Genomic DNA, 19,431 nt, shown 5'->3' with positions numbered 1-19,431 from the left:
TATGGCTGGGTTTAAACTGAAATGGCATGGTGAGCAAAAAAACGATGGATTTAGGCCCAGATCTCTGTACTGGGGTGAATGTATGTCATTGTTCTGCATTCTGTCCATCGACTGTTGTTTTTACTATTTTCTAGTTGGGCAGGTGCTATGTACTCTGCTATGCACTTTGCACTATTTTCTAGTTGTGCAGTTGTACTCTTCAATGCACTTTATGTAGGCATGCTAGTTACCTTAGTTTGAGTGCACTGTTTCAAGATCTGTTTACCTAAGTGCTAAAGCAGAGAGGTGGTGAGGATTAGTTAAAATCCCTGTTTCCTGCTGACCTCAAGGTTGGCTAATGCTTGTCTGCTGTTCATTTGTTCAACTGCCCTAACAGGTGGTATTAATCAGTTAAAAGCATATTGCTGTCCTCAAGGTCACCTGCTATGCTTGCTTGTTTTCTATTTGTTTAGGTGCCAACCATCTAAATTAAGGCCCCCATTCCTGCTTCAGTTTATATTCAAATACTGTGTAATTTAATTATGATGGCTGTGAAGAATAACCATAGGACATACAAGAGCGACCCATTTTGCCAATGAAAACTACTACTCTTGTCTTCATACCTTTTAACATTAGTTTCCAAGAACGACAAGCCCTGTACAGCCTTAAAGACAATACCAACAGAACAATTAAGCAAGCTGATAAAGATGTAGGCACTGTCATACAAGACACCGACATACAAGACACATATAACAAAAAGGACATTTACAGACAACTGAGGAATCAAGACAACTACATGAAGTTAACATGGAACTCATTAATGGAGATTAAGATAATGATTTTAAAGGCCAAAAATAAAGGAAAGTAAGACGACTATCTATATCCAGCAAGTTCAATTGTTTGAACAAAAAGACCCCCAAGGACTATTGTCCTTTATGTACTACCCCAAGTCGATAAAGATATTAACAATCACACTGGCAGACCAATAGTGTCCGGATGTGGATTAGTTCTGGAACTGCTTGGCCAATATATAGGTTTCTTTATTAGAGTCTTTATACCTAAATTAAATACATAGGTGAGAGACAGTACCTATATGATTAATCTGGTTGAGTATATGAGAACACAAACATACCTCAGGCAGAAAGTACCTTGGGGTCTTTTTCCGATGTTGGTCAGACTCTCAACGATGGCCTGCTGGTGGCAGTCCTACCGACTAATAGTCCTTTTGTCCGACTGCCGGATAACAATCCAGGTGGTCGGACCCCAAAACGGGCCCCCTTCTGTCATGGGCAGGGAGCATTAGTAGTGCCCCAATGCGCCTCCATGCCCGGTGTGCCATGCTCCTTTACACAGTGGCTTGTGCTACAGCCTTTTTACTGGGCCGCGGCACAAGCCGCCATATAAATAAGCACTTTGCGACTGCCAGGACGGCGGTCGCGGCGTAATTTGGAGGTCGAACCGCCGTGAGGCCTAGGGCTGCCAGACTTAAGGCTCTACTACTTAGCAGGTCTCTTCCAATATGCTGCTCAGTAGTGCTCCGATGGCCCATATATGGAGAAGAATTTACTGATCATGTGGAGCTCTGAAGCAGATCTTCCGTAGTGTCTCATGCTGGTGGTGGGTATTACAGATAGACACATCTAATGTAACAAGCCCCGGTGAGGTGGCAGTCTCCGGGGCAGCAGGTTTTCAGCATACAATGGAGGACCTCAAGCCGGCCACAGTCACACTATAAAGGATCTGATTGGTTTGGAACATGCATGATCAAGGAGCTGCGTCCCAGAGGTAAGCCTGATCGGGGGGGGGGCACATTTCTGGCAAGGCTAACGCGTGTTTTCCATCGCACACTGGCCCGCTAGGGGTGTTGCCCCTGATCATGGGGAGGGCGTCTCTGGAGGCCAATCGCGGGTCTCTGGAAGAAGGGGTGTGGGTGTAGAAGCAATGGCAAACACGAGAATTGTGCCAGCAAATAGGCCCCCCCTAAAATCAAGGTGGATTGCACCAGCTGATACCGAGCATACACCGGTCATAATATAATATACAGAGGCGGCATCCCGAACCACCCAGTGAGGTGGGGGGATATAGTGAACGCATGGACTTGTACCGAACATTATTTATCAAAACATCGGGTGTGTCATGTCGGACACATTCCCAAAACATTAGAACAAGCATTTACTCGTGGACAAGCGTGGCTTGATAAAAGCACATGTCATCATGGACGAAGATTCATAAAGGCGCCTGGTGGCGCAAACACTATTGGCTCGTGCACGAGGGAAAGTGCAGAACATCAGTATCTCAACAGAAAAAGATACCTCTCTGAATATGAAACTCAAGAAATATGAAAAACTTAGAAGAACGGAAACATCAAAATGGTGGGCGGCAATCTCCCTTCAAGACTATGTTGACAAGAAAATGGTGCCACGGAGATTCCGGATATACGCGACACCATCTTAAGATTCTCGAAATCCCCGCATGTTGGAAGAATGGGCAGAAAATTTGGCCACCAGTTCCAGAAAAATGCTATGCATACTAGTCAAGTATGCATGGGAAGATCGAGCGGCAATTTTAAAAGAGATCGCAGAACTGGAAGAAGACCTTAAACAAAATACTGACCAATAAGCTATCAAGAAATTCAAGGAAGAAATGAAGAACAGACTGGTACAACATGAGGACGATATCAAACTCCGTAAACAGAGGAAACTGCATCGTGTTTGCGCCGATTACGAGAGCGGGCGCATCCTCACTTATAGTCATAAATATGACCATATGTATAACATCCAACCCACTGAAGTCACAACTGGGACACTAGAAGACAAAACGAAGGCCCCTCCTGCAGCAGCAGTTACTGGTGACTCTGATGTCTCGGTTAACACGGCTAGTTCGTCATCAGAAATGGAGGTAGTCAAAAAAACGGCCACTTTTTTTAGAAGAGTACCATATGCTGAGGAAAAGGGGGCCGCAGACGGGAAGAACCACCCTCTCAGCAGGACCATTGACGAGAGGGAGAGGATAACGTGGCCGAGGAAGGGGAAGAGGCAGGGGAGAAGCCAACAAAGGAGACACAGAGGGAAACAAAGGAAAAGGAAAGGACTCCGAGCCCATGGGAAACAAACGGGGAGGCTTAAGACAGAGGAAGTAATGATGGATCACCAGATGGTATATAGGACCATAATCAATTTAACAAACCGTTCCCTATCCTTTCTGAGAAAAGAACCTTGTGACTGGGTTTGACTTTCTGTCCAACTCAAGTGTTCATTTATTCGGACACTCGCATAGACATATTCTGTTTCATTAGGAAACTTAAACTTATAAAATGGCATAGTTTAAGAGGTATGAAACCTATTGAAGGGAATAAATGTGATGCCAATGCTTCAACCAACCTTACGGTGGGGGATGCGGACATATTAATTAACATGCAGGAATTGGAAAGTACACAGACAGGTGTAATGGAAGGAAATGTATCCAGGAATTTAGATGTATGGGACATAACTGACAAAGCAGCAGCTACCACCTTTAACCCCTTCCCTGCGGGGCTAAGTCCCCCGCTGTGCTGGGGGGAGAGGGGGCTGGGGGAGGGGGAGCGAGCGCAGCGCCCCGGTGCTCGTGACGAGCTCAGCTCGTCATGAGCCACTGTGGCCGTGTGCTCATGACGAGCTGAGCTCGTCATGACCACGCCCGTTCCAATGGACCGCCCAGCACAGCAGGGGAATTATCCCCGCGTGAGCGCGCTGCAACGGTCATGACGAGCTCAGCTCGTCATGAGCACACGGCCACCGTGGCTCATGACGAGCTGAGCTCGTCATGAGCATGGGAGGGGTTAAACCTAGATCAGTGTTCTATCCTAATCTCCCCCATGGCAGTATAGACACCTTCCATGAGGTGGTAACTAAAGCGTTACAACAATGCAAACATAAAAGGAGTTCGAAAGGGTCTATGACATTCAATCTATCATTCAAACAAAAAGAGATCCTATTATCATTGGCCAATGACAAAGAAATTGTGGTTCGCCCTGCGGACAAAGGTGGAAACATTGTGCTGTTCAGCAGGGAAATGTATATACCAGAGTCACAGAGACAACTAGGCAACAGTACTTATTACAATTGGTGTAGCACCAGAACATACAACGACAGTATTGTCTACACATGGGGGAAACTGTCTGAATGGCAACAGCAGGGCATCATTGCATGGGAGGAGTATTTGTTTCTCAAAAGGGACTATCCGAAACTACCTGTAATGTACTTTCTCCCGAAGGTACATAAGGATGCCAAGGTGCCTCCTGGAAGGCCTATTGTATCTTCCATTGGAAGCGTATTCGAAAACATCTCGAAATATCTGGACCATTTTTTCAGAGAATTTGTCACAAAATTGCCATCTCATGTGAAAGATACCCAGGATATTTTGTGTAAAATAGAAGGAACGGTATGGGAGGATACTTACATGTTTATCACTATGGATGCAAACTCCCTTTACACAATAATTGATCATGACCAGGAAATCAGAGAATGTACACATTTTTTAAAGGAAAAACACATTAACTATCTAGCTCCTACCAACATGCTAGTTGAAATGATGTACTTGTGTTTGCATGATAACATCTTTATGTTCAATGGCGACTTATACAAACAGATCATGGAACAGCCATGGGCACATGTTTTGTCCCCAGTTTTGTCAACCTGTTCCTTGGTCTGTGGGAGGAAGAAATGAGAGACGCCAACCTCGTTCCATATTTCGACATGGTCGTAGTGTGGCTTCGGTTCATAGACGACCGTTTCTTAATATAAAAGGGGAGTACGGGGGAAGCACTTGAGTTTATTGATGTACTCAACAATAATCCCTAAAATATTGCACTGACACATACAATGAGCAATGAACAGATAGATTTTCTGGTTATAGCACAACCACGTTCCATAGAGACGAGCCTATTCCGCAAAGATACCGTGGGAAACAGTCTTCTTCATTCCCTCAGTGGCCATCCAGATGCTCTCAAATAGAGCATTCCGTATGGGGAGCTAATGAGGGCAAGAAGAAACAGTAGCAGTGATGAACCTTACTACAAGGAGGAAAATGTCATGATAGCAAGGTTTAAAGAACGTGGCTATTCAGATTGGGTTTTGGATTGGGCACAGTCCAAGATCAGAAATACAAACAGGAAAGAACTTCTTAAACCCAAGGAAGTAACTGAAAAGTCTGAGAAAACCAGAGCGATCTTAAACTTCAATAGGGACTCTCAGAAAGTACAAAAGATCCTTGCAGACAATTGGGGCATTCTTAAAAGTGACATAACGGTAGGTTGAACCATCAGTGACCGACCCAAAATAACATACAGAAGGAGCCGCAGTCTTAGGTACATGCTAGTACACAGGGATATCACTGAAACTTGCAGAACCAACATACATAATCTGAAAGGATTCTATCCTTGTGGGCATTGTAAGACGTGCAAGTCCAGTCACATGGTTAAGGAATTCAGTAGACCTGATCCTGATAGGAATTTTGTAATCAATCAATTCCTTACATGCAGTTCCTCTTGTGTCATTTACATCTTGGAGTGCCCCTGTATGATGAGATAAGTAGGCAGTACCACCCTGATGGCAAGAAAATGTGTACTGGAACATCTCAGGGACATAAACAACAAAGACCCACACTATCCCATGGCCAGACACTTTCAAGAGTACCATCTGTCCAACATTTCACTCCTGCGCTGCTACATAATAGAACAGGTAGGGATAGGACCTAGGGGTGGTAACAGAGAACTTAATGTGAGGAAGAAGAAATGTAGATGGGTCCTTGACTTAGGTACCCAGCAGGGCATAACCTTGATGAAGAATTGGCAACACACTTAATTGAGGAATGAAACTTGAGGTTAGGAATCAATGGGGTGTGGTAACAGAAAAATATCTGACAGAGTCAATGTAATTGTGGATCTCCTAAACATGATGAATGTCACTGTATATTTTTGTGCACGTAGAACTTAAGATGTTCATAATTAAGATTTTAATTGTTTATTCATTTTCTTTTCTTTTTGATCTTCACAGGAGGAAAGGAAGGGACCCACCATACACTAACGGGCACTTCACGGGCTCCCCACCCTTTTCTTCCCTGCTCCAGTGAATGCACATCCGAATAGATAAGAATTTCTACACGTGTTCCACTTCGTTTTTAACATCACTGTTACTTTGTGGTCTTCACACATATTTAAGCAACTTGGCGCGTGTATAGAATTAAACTTTCACTATATATTTACATATTTTATATTGTCACTATATAGCTTTCACCACAGAAAAACTCCCTTTTTTAAGCTGCCACGTTTGTTATCAAGAAAACTGATATTTACCACACTGTATCCCTCCTTACCTGAATAAGCCACTATGGCGCATGCAAGGTACTTGGTGCGAGGGAACTCTATATAGGGTTCTTTCCTTCCGCTTTCTCAACCCGTCAACCCTTTTGAATCTTGGCACCTGGCCTCTTGTATTTATTCATGGGGAAACTGTTACTAAGACGTTAAATTCAATATGTACAGGCCAGTCTGATGCAGAAGCGGAAAATGAGAGTCGCATAACTATGTACATAATATTCATTGCTTTAATCCGTTTGTGACCTACTTGTGGTTTTTTGCATAATATGTCAAGTATTAGACAGAGTGATTTCTTTTTGTGGTACAATCACTAGGATTAATAGTGTAAGCCATACGTTTTGATTGAGGAATGTATAGCTCCAAGATGGACCGCTTTTACATATGGTGTATGGACAGGAAGTACATACTAAAGTATACTAGTTCTTTGTTTGTGTTTACGGCCACTCTCTGCACTATGTAAAGCACAATTTGTTTGTTACTCAGTGTGTGATCAAGACTTTTGTCGAAAATAACTACTGAGGATTAAACACTACTCTACTCCATATCTCTGTGAGTGTGTCATTATTTGAATTGGTTTATGATAATTTACTGCTGGGCTTTGCTCTGCCAGCATATAAAAATATATATATTCACTGAAAAAACCAAAGGTTACAGGCACGTTATAGTTAGGAAATAGAATTAAAAAGAACCTTTGAAGTTCCCTGATAAAACCCAAAGGTTATGGGGACATTATAGCTAGGCTGACATGTCACTCGTTCAAAACCATAGAAATTCAGCAGTTATAGTTAACTGAGCTAAGTAAAACTCCTGCCCCCGTAGTGCACTGCTTATGATCTCACATTTTACATCACTTATGACATGGTCAGTGACATCACTCATGACATCTCAAATGACATCACTGATGACATCACTGATGACTGTGAGTATTTCTAAAACGTTTATGAGTGTTAAATATATATACACCAGGGTGTATTGATGATTCACTGGGTATATGAGTGCCTACATGGATGATTCAGTGGGTGAGTGACTGTATAGGTGAGTGATTATTCACGTCTCAGTGAATGTATGGGTGAGTAATTAATTTGTGTGAATGTCTGTATCAGTCTGTCAGTTGGCGTGTGTGGCTGTATGAGTTGGAGAGTAGGTACGAGTCTCTGTGTGGGTGAGTTAGGGGGTGTGTGACTGCACGGATGAATTTCTTTTATTTCCTACGGGTCTTCCCCGCCCTCTGCTCCAGCCTCGGACGGTCATTGGTCTGTTTCCTCATCTTTCCCGGGGCCTGGCTGAATGGAGGCGCAGCTGGAGAGTAGGCTCCTCGTTTGAGCTGCTGCTGGCGGACACGGGACTGAGCCTGCTCCAGCGGCCGAGCCTGGACTCACTCTGACCCGCAGGACGCTGGTCTTGGACGCTGGCTGCCACGGTGCGCCGTCGATAGACCGGAACAGAAGAGGTAAGGATCCCGTGCCTGTAATTCACTGCTGCCTCCTCGGAGTCCCCGCCCGGAGCCTCCTAACGGACCCGGAGCGTACGGCTTGAGTCCACCACCTCAACAGGCACTGCCATTCTTCTTACTTCTAAGTTTAAAACTAGTAATAGTTTCGGCACACGAGTCAGGTGTAAATAGCACGGCAGCTTTCATGCCGTACACGGGCCAACAATCCTGTTACTCTGGCAACCGTGAGCGGCTGCGACGTCACTTCCTCCGTGGAAGCTCTGCCCGGGCTCGTGTGCTGTCTCTACTGCTCCGCACGGGGCGGTCGTGTACGATCCCGACTGAAGAGAAGGCTGCGACGCAGGAGGGCCTGTGAGGGCGAGCACGGAGGATGGCCGCTGCACCAGAGTGCCAGAGCAGCGCCTCTGGCCGCCACGGGAAGAGCCTGGGTTTGCTTACTACCAAGTTCGTCACCCTGATGCAGGAAGCTAAGGACGGCGTGCTGGATCTTAAAGTGGTCAGTGCGACTTCCGTACTCACTGGAGATGCGTCCTGCATGTGTAGAGGTCTAAGAGCGCTGCATTCCCCATTCGTATGTGTTTGGTGGTGGGGTGCAGTCTTAAAGAGCCGAACTTGTTTTCTACATGTGGCAAAGTTAGGAGAGAGTAGCAGAGAATGAGACACCTGGAAATTGAGGGTCCTTGTCTCGAGTCTGATTGAACATGGCAGTCTTTCGTTGATCTGAACCTTTACTCTCTTTGCGAGGTGCCCTTACTTCTCAAGTAGGGGGAATGTTTTTATCTCGCATTTACGAGAGATTAAGCTATTGGCATTGTAAATGACAATGCCATTTATTTATCTGTTTTCAAAACCAACACATAAATACAAATTTTGTCATTTACAATGCCAATAGCTCTAACTTTTGCAAAGGCGAAACAGTTGCATTGTAAATGCTTGTTTTAGTGAATTTCCAAGTTATTTTAAATTCTATTCCCAAACTATAACATCCCTGTAACCTTTGTTTTTTTCCGTGAATTTCTAAGATTATTTAAACGATAATTTTTAACTATATCGTCCCTGTAACCTTTGTTTTTTTTAGTTTTCTAAAAAAATTTAAAATTCTATTTCTTAATAGTAATGTCCATTTTTTTTTAAGTGAACCTCTAAGATTGTTGTACTTTCTATCTATAATTGGATATTGTGTATTATATTTATATTATATACCACTAATTTTTTGATTTCTTATGTGTTTATCAGAAAGTACATTAATAACTGGTTTTATTTTTAACAATGTTGTAAGTCGGCACAAAATTGTCGGATTTACTGTGGAGAATCTGTCATCAGTAAATGTATTTCACATACTGAAAATACACTTAAAGACAATTTTTAAATAAAGTTTGTCTATATATTTAGTAAAATATTGTTTTAACTTTACTTTCTGTAATCAATTTAGAAGAAAGCCACCTTTACAAAAAAATAATTATATTCGCGGCTACCGACGTCAACACGATGATGTTGTTAACCGCGACGATTAAACCTTTTCCATAAAGTCTAAAACACATATATCCACACAAACTACAGTATTTTACATACTAGGGGCTTCTTACAGTATTTTCTAAAGTCATGTTTTTCTAGAGTTTCTATAAAAATCATCTCTAAAACCTATGTTATGTTTTCGCAGTGACATCTGAGGTCGCAATGACGTCGGTAATCGCGATGCCTCGTCGCGAAAGCATAAAACAAAAGCAGACATTCAATGGCCACCAACACATCCAAAAATACTACGGAAACAAAAATCCATTCTGAACATTGTACTACACACATTACTTTATACATACTTCTTTCAAAGCATGTTTAAACTCATATTATTCTACTAAGATGCTTTATAAACCATCTTTCAGACCTATTTTCCGTTATTGCGGTTACTCGGGATGTTGTGATGACGCGGTTATTCGGGATGTCGTGATGACGTCGTTAACCGGGATGATCGCACCTTTTCTATAAAGTGCAAAACATGTATATCCACACATACTACAGTATTTTACACACTAGGGGTTCATTACTGAACACTTCAAACTCATGTTTTTCTAGTGTATTTCTAGAACAACAATTTCTAAAACCAATTTTCCGTTTTCGAAGTGAGGCCGGAGATCACAATGACATTGGTAGTCGTGATCCCATCGGTTACGTCGTGAAAGCAGAAATCAAAGGCAGGAATGCAATAACCACCACCACATTAAAAAATTATAACTATATAATTAATTCTAAACCATCAGAGTCGATAACTCACTATATATATGACTCTATAAAAACATTTATCAATAGTTCTATAACAATGCATATTAATGATTCACTGGTATTTTTTTTTTCCACCAATATTTGCGACGACGTTGATAATCACGAATGTTCCCGCAATGGTACACGGGGGCTGAGCTGGCGACTGTGTCATCGTCGTAAATATCAGCTGATTCAAAAAATAAATTTTGGACACATAACTTGTGTCACTAACACCCCAATTTCTCAACCACGGGGTCAGAATATCTACACATCCTACGTGGGCTTTCACACACATTTTCAGCCCCTGGAACCGTTACTGATAGATAAAATGGAGGCTGCAACTTTCTATTCAAATTGCATCCAGCCAATCAGAGCATTCCCTTTGGCCTGTGCATTTGCGATTCATAGCAAAATATCAGCGGCTAGAGATATTACTATATTTTCAAACTTACATTTCTCCACAACTACTGAACGGATTTACACCAAAGAAGCAGATTGCACTTTCTTGAACCGACATCTACCTCCCTTCCAAATTTGGTGTCAGTCCGTTCAGCGGTTCGGGCTGTAGGTGTGGCAAAAGGTTCCTATGGGTATTAAAATTACAGACACAACCTTATTTCGCACCCCAAATTCTCGGTCCCCAATGCACGGATCACCTCCAAACTTTCGATACCGATAGAACCCACCTTGAAACATTTTGGGGGAAATTTCATGCAGATTAGTGAAACGACGCCAAAGTTATAGCCAAGTCGAAAAATGCTTTTCCTATGGAAACTCTGGAATATATATATATATGTATATTTGGATGGTGTCATGGTGCATACCGATTGCTACCTGGCTAAGGCTCTCAGTCTCACAGAATAAGAATCAAAACCACGTATGTAAAGCTGGCACCCAAAATAATTTATCAATAGCATCAGTTCACACACTTTATGTGAACTGATTCACTATTGATGAATGATTTTGGATGTCAACATCCCATACATGGTTCAGCTCTACTCATGGCACAAGTCGGGTTACACAGCATCCTCCCACTATTTTCACAGGTAAGACGCTGCCCACCTTGCCAAGACGTTGGGCCCCACAGAAATATGCTGAACTTTCAGACGAACATGTCCCGGTGTAATTTTCAGACATCGAGACAAGTTCGGAAGCGCCTGCAGGTTGTCTGCTTTCCAGTCCAAGCAGCAAAATGCAGACAGTGAAGGGGGGTTCCTTTTTTCCACCTCCAGCTGAGCCAACAATAAAGCAAACACAACAAGATGATGGACGGAGTGCTGTAACTTTTCATCTACTCACCCCCAGTCAAGAAACCTGTGTTAAATCCACAATTCTTTTGTTCACTATGCCATCCTAGTCTTGACCCAGCCATATGCAAATAAGTCTTGACCCTGCTCCTCATGGGAACAGTCTAGCCAGAACTATCAGGCCTAGTCCTCCCTGGACAAGAAACATGTATCCTGGTACCAGTTCATAGTATCACCCCTCATCAGCTTGACCAGCTTGAATCCACTGGCACAGCGAGCAAGGGACCCACATCAGAGCCTACCCTTGGCAACTTAGAGCAAACGTACCAAACACAAGATGATGGACGGAGTGCTGAAACTTTTCAACCACTCTACCCCAAGACCCGCAAGACATCTGGGTTTAATCCATTGTTCTTTTGCTCACTATGCCACCCCAATTTGGACCCAATAACATGAAAATCAGTCTTGATCCTGCTCCTCATCGGAACAGTCCAGGCCAAGCTGCCAGGCCAGGTCTTTCCTGGACCGGAAACAAGCCAAGCTGATGATGGGTGATACCCCAAAACTGTCCCAGGATGTATGTTAGCGGTCCAAGGAGGACCTAGCCTGGCAGTTTGGGCTGAACTGTTCCCATGGGAAGCAGGGTCAAAACATATCTGCATATGGCTGGGTTTAAACTGGAACGGCATGGTGAGCAAAAATAACGATGGATTTAGGCCCAGATCTCTGTACTGGGGTGAATGTTTGACATTGTTCAGCATTCTGTCCATCAATTGTTGTTTTTGCATTTGTCAACCGAGTGGTACATGTATGCCCAGACTGGGTCCCATGCTCTCCATGCCCCTGAAATCAAGCTAGGCTGAATGATGAGGGGTTGTACCCCAAAACAGGTACCAGGATGCTTGTTTCGGATCCTGGGATGACTTGGCATGGCAGTTCGGGCTGGACGGTTCCCATGAGGAGAAGGGTCCAGACTGATTTGCATATATCTGGGTTTAAACTAAAAAGGCATGGTAAGCAAAAATAACTATGGATTTAGGCCCAGATCTCTGTAGGGAGGTGAATAATTGACATTGTTCAGCATTCTATCCATCAATTGTTCTTTTTGCATTTGTCACTGTGAAGTACATGTAATGTTCCGACTTTAGGATTCTGTATTGCTATTGTATTTCTTCTATGTTTATTACGAATGTGTTGATGACATTCCACGGCGCCCATCTTTGAAGGAATGTTTTCCTTCAAAGATGCATCGCTCGTGGTGTTTGTTTCTTTGTGTATGTCAACTGTTGAATGATTCATTCAGCAGTTGGACTTCACTTCACTCTGACGTGCTCCAGTGCTTATGCTGCATACTACGAGAATAAACGTCCTTATTCATTCAAGTCTATTGAGTGTTTCCTGCAATAATAATTCCATTATTATAAGAACATGTTTATCTCCACATTTGGCGACGATGAAAACAAAGCAGCTTTGCGCGATCTTTTTAAAGAAGCATTAAAGAGCTCCTCACCTCCCCTGAAGCTTCGTTGGATCTGCAGTGAAACTCAGGACGAAAACGGAAATCGTACGAGTTAAAGGTGATATAAATACCTTTTTTCTCGTTTTGGAAATTCATTGGTTTGAATTGCTGTCACTCATGACGTTCTGGCATACGTCACAGCAACAAGCTTAGAACGAAGAGGAATTAAGAAGTGCCACGTCATCACGTTTCCCTACGTGACCACGTTCAGGCGGCCTTCTTTAATTCTCCACAACAAGCTGTTTCCATGACAACAGCTCTCCGATCGGATCTTTCTTCGAGATCAGCCGTTTTCTTCGACGATTCACACGTCAGTGTGTTTCTCTTCTTAAATAAACGAAGCGCTTTATTTTAAAATATTATATTTACTATATTCTTATTTTTATTTAAAAATATATATATTCACCGATTTCTTTCCTGCAACGAAGCAATTTAAAGAGGTACTCTTAGGTGCAACTTTTACATTGAAAGGTGAAGATTTAAGGTACATTTATTTATTATATTTACATTTATTTTAAAAAATATTAAAACTTATAAAAACATACAATTTACAAACTCTTGTGTGACATGGCAAGCAATCAACAAATCGTCAATTTAAATCACTTCCTTCCTAATCCTGGCAAACCTAAAGAAACATGGAAGTTGTAGTATAAAAGCTTTGAAAACTATTTAATTGGAATAGGTGCTGATGAGTACTCTTCAAAAAGGAAATTAGCTAGTTTATATAGCCACTTGGGGAGTGCAGGACGACAAATCTTTGATAACTTACGTCCTTCATTACCCCGTCCAGGAAATGGGGATGGATGGAATGAATTCACTGAAGCAGTTTTAAGACTCAATAGAAAGTTTTTAGAACAACCCAGTGTCATGTTGGAACGTTTTAATTTCATGAAAAGGAAACAGGAACAACATGAATCTGTGGAAGAATTTATATCTGCACTTAGAAACCTTGCTGCAGACTGCAACTTCAGATTATATCTAGATACTGTTCTCAGGGATCAGTTCGTCTACAAGTGCTACCATAAAAAAATTCAGGAACGAATTTTGAGTTGCCTTGATCCGTCTCTATCAGAAGTGATAGACATGGCAAAAAGTATAGAACGGTCTATTATCTCATCAAAATGCATTTCTGAAGGGAACACTTCATCCTTACATAATGAGATAAATGTTAATGCTGTTTATTCCAGGAACAAAGTCACTAAACCTTTCCAGAAAAAAGCTAATTCTTTTTGCTACAGGTGTGGCTCTAAAACGCATCTTGGAAACAGCCCAATTTGTCCTGCACTGGGCAAAAGATGCACATTTTGCCATGAAATTGGACACTTTTACACTGTTTGTAGAAACAAAAAAGCGATTCAAGTTAGTGCTATATCTTCTTTAGAAAATGATGAAATTGATACTTCATACATTGAATCTTCTTTAGAAAATACTCATATTAATACTTATGATGTTAATGCTGTAGATATATTTTCAAATGTTTTACAGAAGAAAAAGATACTTTCGATTGATTTGGTTGAAACTTCGACTAATGTTAGTCGTGTTAAGGATCCTACTTGCGAGGTTGTTGTTGATCATCTTCTTTTAGAAATGATGGCAGATTCAGGGGCACCCGTGACTATCATATCTGATGTTTTATTTAATACTCACTGGTCCTCAAATGTAAACTTAAAACCCTTAGACATCATTCCTAAGGCATATGGTGGTAAGGACATTGACATGTTACTCATTTTTTTAACAAAAATCTCATGTTTGGGTAGATGTGTATATACAAAAGTTTACGTAGCCATCAATGGGAAATGTATAGTTGGTTGGCAAAAATGCAAAAATGGGACTCAAATTAGTTCCGGGTTCGGATTCTCCTGTCCAAATCAATGATGTCTCCATCTCTACTGTACATAATATTGAGGAGACAGTAATTCATGATATAATTTCTGAATTTCCAGAAGTCTTCAATGATTCGGTTGGAAAAATCAGAAATTTTGAACACCTTATTAGACTCAAATCCAATGCTGGTCCAGTCATTCATAAGTTAACAAATATTCAACGTAATGTTAGAGATGACTTAAAAAAGGTTTTGGAAAAAATGGTTTCTGAAGGCATTATTGAGTCAACAGATTCATCACTGTGGGTCAGTCCCATCGTAGTTCTTAAAAAGAAAGACTCCAGTATTCGTATATGTGCGGATCTCCGCTCTTTAAATCAAAATATATTAATTGACTGTCACCCTGTGCCAAAAATCTAGGACCTACTTACTGGCATTTTTGAGTCTAGCTTTATTACACTTCTTGACCTCAGAAGTGTGTGTCATCAAATTCCACTTACGAAGTATTCAACAGAACTTACCACGTTCATTAATCCTTTTGGAGCTTTCAAGGATTTAAGGCTTCCTTTTGGTTGTGCATCTGCAGCCAGTGTCATCCAAAAAATCATGGACACCATTTTAAATGATATTGAATGCGTCCAGGCATATCAGGACGATGTCCTAATACATTCTAAAACACAACACGAACATTTCCAAATTCTTAGGAAAGTACTATCACGGTTCAGGGATGTTGGAATAACTTTGGGTGAAAAGAAATGTAATTTTTTTGTAAAGGAGTTAGATTATCTTGGGAATGCAATTTCTGCTGAAGGGATTAAACCCAAGCATTCTCTTACCCAAGCTATTTCAAAGGTTTCCATTCCTAAAGATAAAGATTCCTTGAAATCTTTTTTAGGACTGACGGAATACTATTCCAGATTTGTTCAAAATTATTCTCAAATTGTGCAACCTCTTCGAATTCTTCTTAAAAAGATGTGAAGTTTTTGTGGTCTGAAGCTTCAGATTTAGCACTCAATCTTATAAAAAAGGTTATTGTGGAGGCACCAGCTTTATCTTCTTTTACTCCAGGATTGAAATGTAAGATTTCTGTAGATGCCAGCCAGAAGGGTTTGGGAGCTGTGCTTTGCCAATGGAACGGTGCTAAAGAAAACACCATTGGCTTTGCGTCTAGATCTCTCAGTGGTGCGGAATCCAATTATAGCACCATTGAGAGGGAAGCCCTTGCCTGTTCCTTGGCTGTAGAAAAGTTTAAAACTTACATTTGGGGATCTCACTTTACACTTTTAAGTGATCATAAACCTTTGTTACACCTTCTCAACGGAAATGGTACTGGGAAGGCGTCTGCTAGACTTGTAAGAATTCTATCTAGACTCCACAAATACAACTTCACCATACAACACATTTCAGGAGGTAGTGCCCTGGCTCCACTTTTAATGTGATCCAACAAACATCAGCAGGGCTAATACACTTTTATTGTGAGAGTAAACACGCACTTCTAAGCACAGCGGTCATATAGTAATACGGTCAGAATCCTTCTCAAAGTGCATCTAATTTAGAAGCATCCAGGTGATAGCTGGATCAAAACAAATGAAAACCGTCTTGTTAATATAGTTACATTTTCAAACTCTAATTACATTGCGCAAGGCCATTGGATTCCTTAGGACATGAGATAGATGATTCCACCACTGACCCTCTGGAACTTTTTTTAATGGAATCAAGAGTCAGCCATTCTCTACCCATTGATGTAAAAATCTTCAGGGAGTATAAACAACCAACCAGGGTTCCCAGAAATCAAGCCACTATCATGAACAATGTTATAAATCAGAAAAAGTACATGGAATTTCACACTTGACAACTGGAAGCCAGTAGAGCCTGCTAATGTAGGGGTCTGGGCTAACAGATTGTTCCCAGCGATTCATACTCGCACAACCTATGTGGCATAATTTTTTATCTTTTGAAGCTGACCATGTATCTTCTTTGTAGGTCCAAAGCAGAGGATGCTTAAAGGAAGAAAGCAATAATAATAATAACTACTGTCCACCCTTTACTTCTGGGACATGCTCAGCTTACGATCCATGGCCTTCGAACTAATCAGTTTGAGCTGCTAAACATTATGGTGAAACAAAAAGTACCACTCGGCGTAGCTGCTATGTACTTAGTGGGCCAGCGCAAGCATTTTTTTGTCAGGACTTAGCGGACAGCAAAACCACTTCTCAGCAGTGCTAGGATACCTTAACTAGAGAGAACTGCTATCTCTCAGTGAGAAGGCAGAACATCACAGAGTTTCTATATTCAAACTATGGGGCCTAGTTACAAGGAGTTAATGCCACCAGAACGTCACTTTTTCCAAAGTTCTGGTGGCGTTAAGTCCTTCTCCTTATTTACAAGGGAGCGTAACGCTGCCTTGTAAATAATGACCCTATTTATGCAGCACTTAGCGTGAAAAGGGTGAGCAAGGGGTGAGGCAGTGGGCGATCTGCCGCAACACATATTGCTTTTTGAAGCTGCCCCATGTTTACAAGGTATGGGATAGTGCCAAGAAAATTGCCAGGGAATACCTGGCCTTAAGTAGGCAATATGAAAAGAAATGTTTCAGTTCTACTGGTATTTTGCTCTTTCCATGTGTGCTGCATTCTGCAGAACACATAGAAACAGCAAATTGCCTGTAAAGATTGTTTATGTTCAGGAAGGTGACATATTAGCTGTCTGGCCTGCTTGTGATATAAAAGCAATCAGTTGACTAGCTGATATGCTTAGGGCTGGAGTGCTAAGCGGGGTTATGTTCTAAGAACTTTACTCAAGGTATTACCTGAACGTAAAGGATAAACTAACGGGAGTGTTTTCTCAACCGTGGGTTATGTCATATACAGGTCTGACGGTGTAAAGGAAAATGTCACTGCAGAGAGAGCGAGAGCAGCCTCCAAGAAGCCCATCTAGGAGTTGCTCAGGATGATCTCTTCATCCAACACTTGTTCTACAGACACCTGCAATCACTATATATTCCAAGAATACACTGAATTACCATGAGGAAAGATGCAGCACAGTGCACATATTTGAACAGTAGCCCTTTTCAGAAACATCTCCATCAAATACACTGATTGGCCGCAGGTGGGGTGCTGAAAGCAGCATGCTGCCAAGCATTACCTCACACCTGGGTCTCAGGTAGCAGATGACTGGCTCACCGAGATAGCCACGTGCCAAAACTCGGGCGGGCCGTACCAATGAGCGGGGGAGGGGGGGTCAGTTCTCCTTGCAGTAGTATAAATACCTCCCCTCAACCCCCTTCCGCACAGGTCTGTCCTCTCTGCTGTCTTGAAACTCCGCACTCGCAAACCCTGCCCCTCACTTCCCTAAGCGTCGCACACTTTACCTGTTACTCTGTCTCTCTGCGGTCCTATAATAGGCTGCCCGCTTCTGGGCGCTACGCACCGGGCGCAGGGGAATGTGGTCCGCCATGTTTTGCTCCCCCCGCCGCTTACTGTGCCTTGGGTGACGTCACTCGCATGGTCACCATAGGCTCTCTTACATGCTGCGTCGACTGCTGTCAGATTCAGGAATTGAAGAGTCTTTCTTCTATTTCTATGACTCGTAGAGTGACTGTGCTTCTGCTGCTCCGCATGACAGCAAGCTCGCCCTGCCAGCTGACGTCACGTGGGAGCGTGGTCGCGTGTTTATGTTTTGAAGAGTGCAGGCTAATGGGGCGGGATGCGGAGGATACTAATTGAACACCTGCCAACAATACACAGTTACGGACATCCAACGAATTTTTCATATTCTGTTCGAAATACACTGTGATGAAGAACTGAACTAATACGTGAGTAGGAATAAACAAACAAGTGATCCAGTGTAAGCGGTAGAAATATTTTAAAGTTTAACTTTTCAATTCACTACTTACTACTACAGTCCTCTAACTGTACTGTTCCCTCTGCTGATAGATGTATTTCATCATTACCGTCACCTTAGAGGCGAATGGTCCTCTGTTGGATCTTTCTCCACTGATAGGTGGGGAGGGAAATAGGGTGCCCAAACTCACAACAGTTAGTCACCCAATGAAGACTATTAATTGGTGACCAAGTCACAAATTTTAAATAAGTGTAGTAAGTGTATTTATAAATAATTTTAAATAAGTGTAATTTTAAATAAGTAATCATTTAAATATTTTAAATAAGTGTAATTTTAAATAAGTGTAGTAAGTGTAGAATCTCAATGATTGTTTTGCTTTGCTCTACCTCATGTTTTCATTTTAAATGTTCTATTGTTCTTTTGGTTCTCTTTGGAACCCTGATTGCCGGGTGACTGTCTGGCTCGTGCTCGGAGGAGTCTGGCAGTTGCATGCAGCTCTGGAGCCGGATAGTTGCTGGTGTCGTGTCTTTAGGGTAATAATGACAGACACGATATCTACTTTATATGGGAGCTTTATTATCAGCTTCTTGCTCGGTTCCTGTCTCTACTCTAACTAACCCCTTTCCTGTGCTGGCTCCTCCTCTTCCTCCAACCCCGTAACTCCTCCCATCCCAACTACTAGACTGTGTACAACATTACATCTCCCCCTTTGTTAACAAATGAAACAACTGACTTGATTATAGTTCTTCAATCAGTCTTTTGGGTTTGTGTATGTCTCTTCTCGGTCGAAGACTCATTCCAGGGTCTGCCGGCGCAACAGCCGTCTGATTATCCGGTCTCTGTGGCGTACCCAGTTGACTCGATCCTTCCGCATCTTGTGAGTCCGTGTCTCTGTCAAGGATCTCTTTCATGGCTGGGGTACATTTTTGGAAATGTGACACATTTCGGCTGATCCGC

At 42.1% G+C, this 19,431-nt stretch overlaps 1 protein-coding gene across 2 annotated transcripts in view; it reads right to left on the bottom strand.

Annotated features, from left to right (window-relative positions):
- ATP9B (ATPase phospholipid transporting 9B) overlaps positions 1-18,156 on the bottom strand; it is a 2,445,811-nt gene extending 2,427,655 nt beyond the window's left edge. For both annotated transcript variants that reach the window (XM_078687568.1, XM_078687569.1), the window contains exon 1: positions 18,002-18,156. In XM_078687568.1, the coding sequence (XP_078543694.1) occupies positions 18,002-18,087 (86 nt within the window). In that variant the 5' untranslated portion in view covers positions 18,088-18,156. The remainder of the gene's footprint in view (positions 1-18,001) is intronic.
- Positions 18,157-19,431: the final 1,275 nt, after the last annotated feature.

This window comes from Lissotriton helveticus, chromosome 4_1 (assembly GCF_964261635.1).
Source record: "Lissotriton helveticus chromosome 4_1, aLisHel1.1, whole genome shotgun sequence".
NCBI classification, from domain to species: Eukaryota; Metazoa; Chordata; class Amphibia; order Caudata; family Salamandridae; genus Lissotriton; species Lissotriton helveticus.
This window is presented reverse-complemented; position numbering and strand designations above follow the sequence as displayed.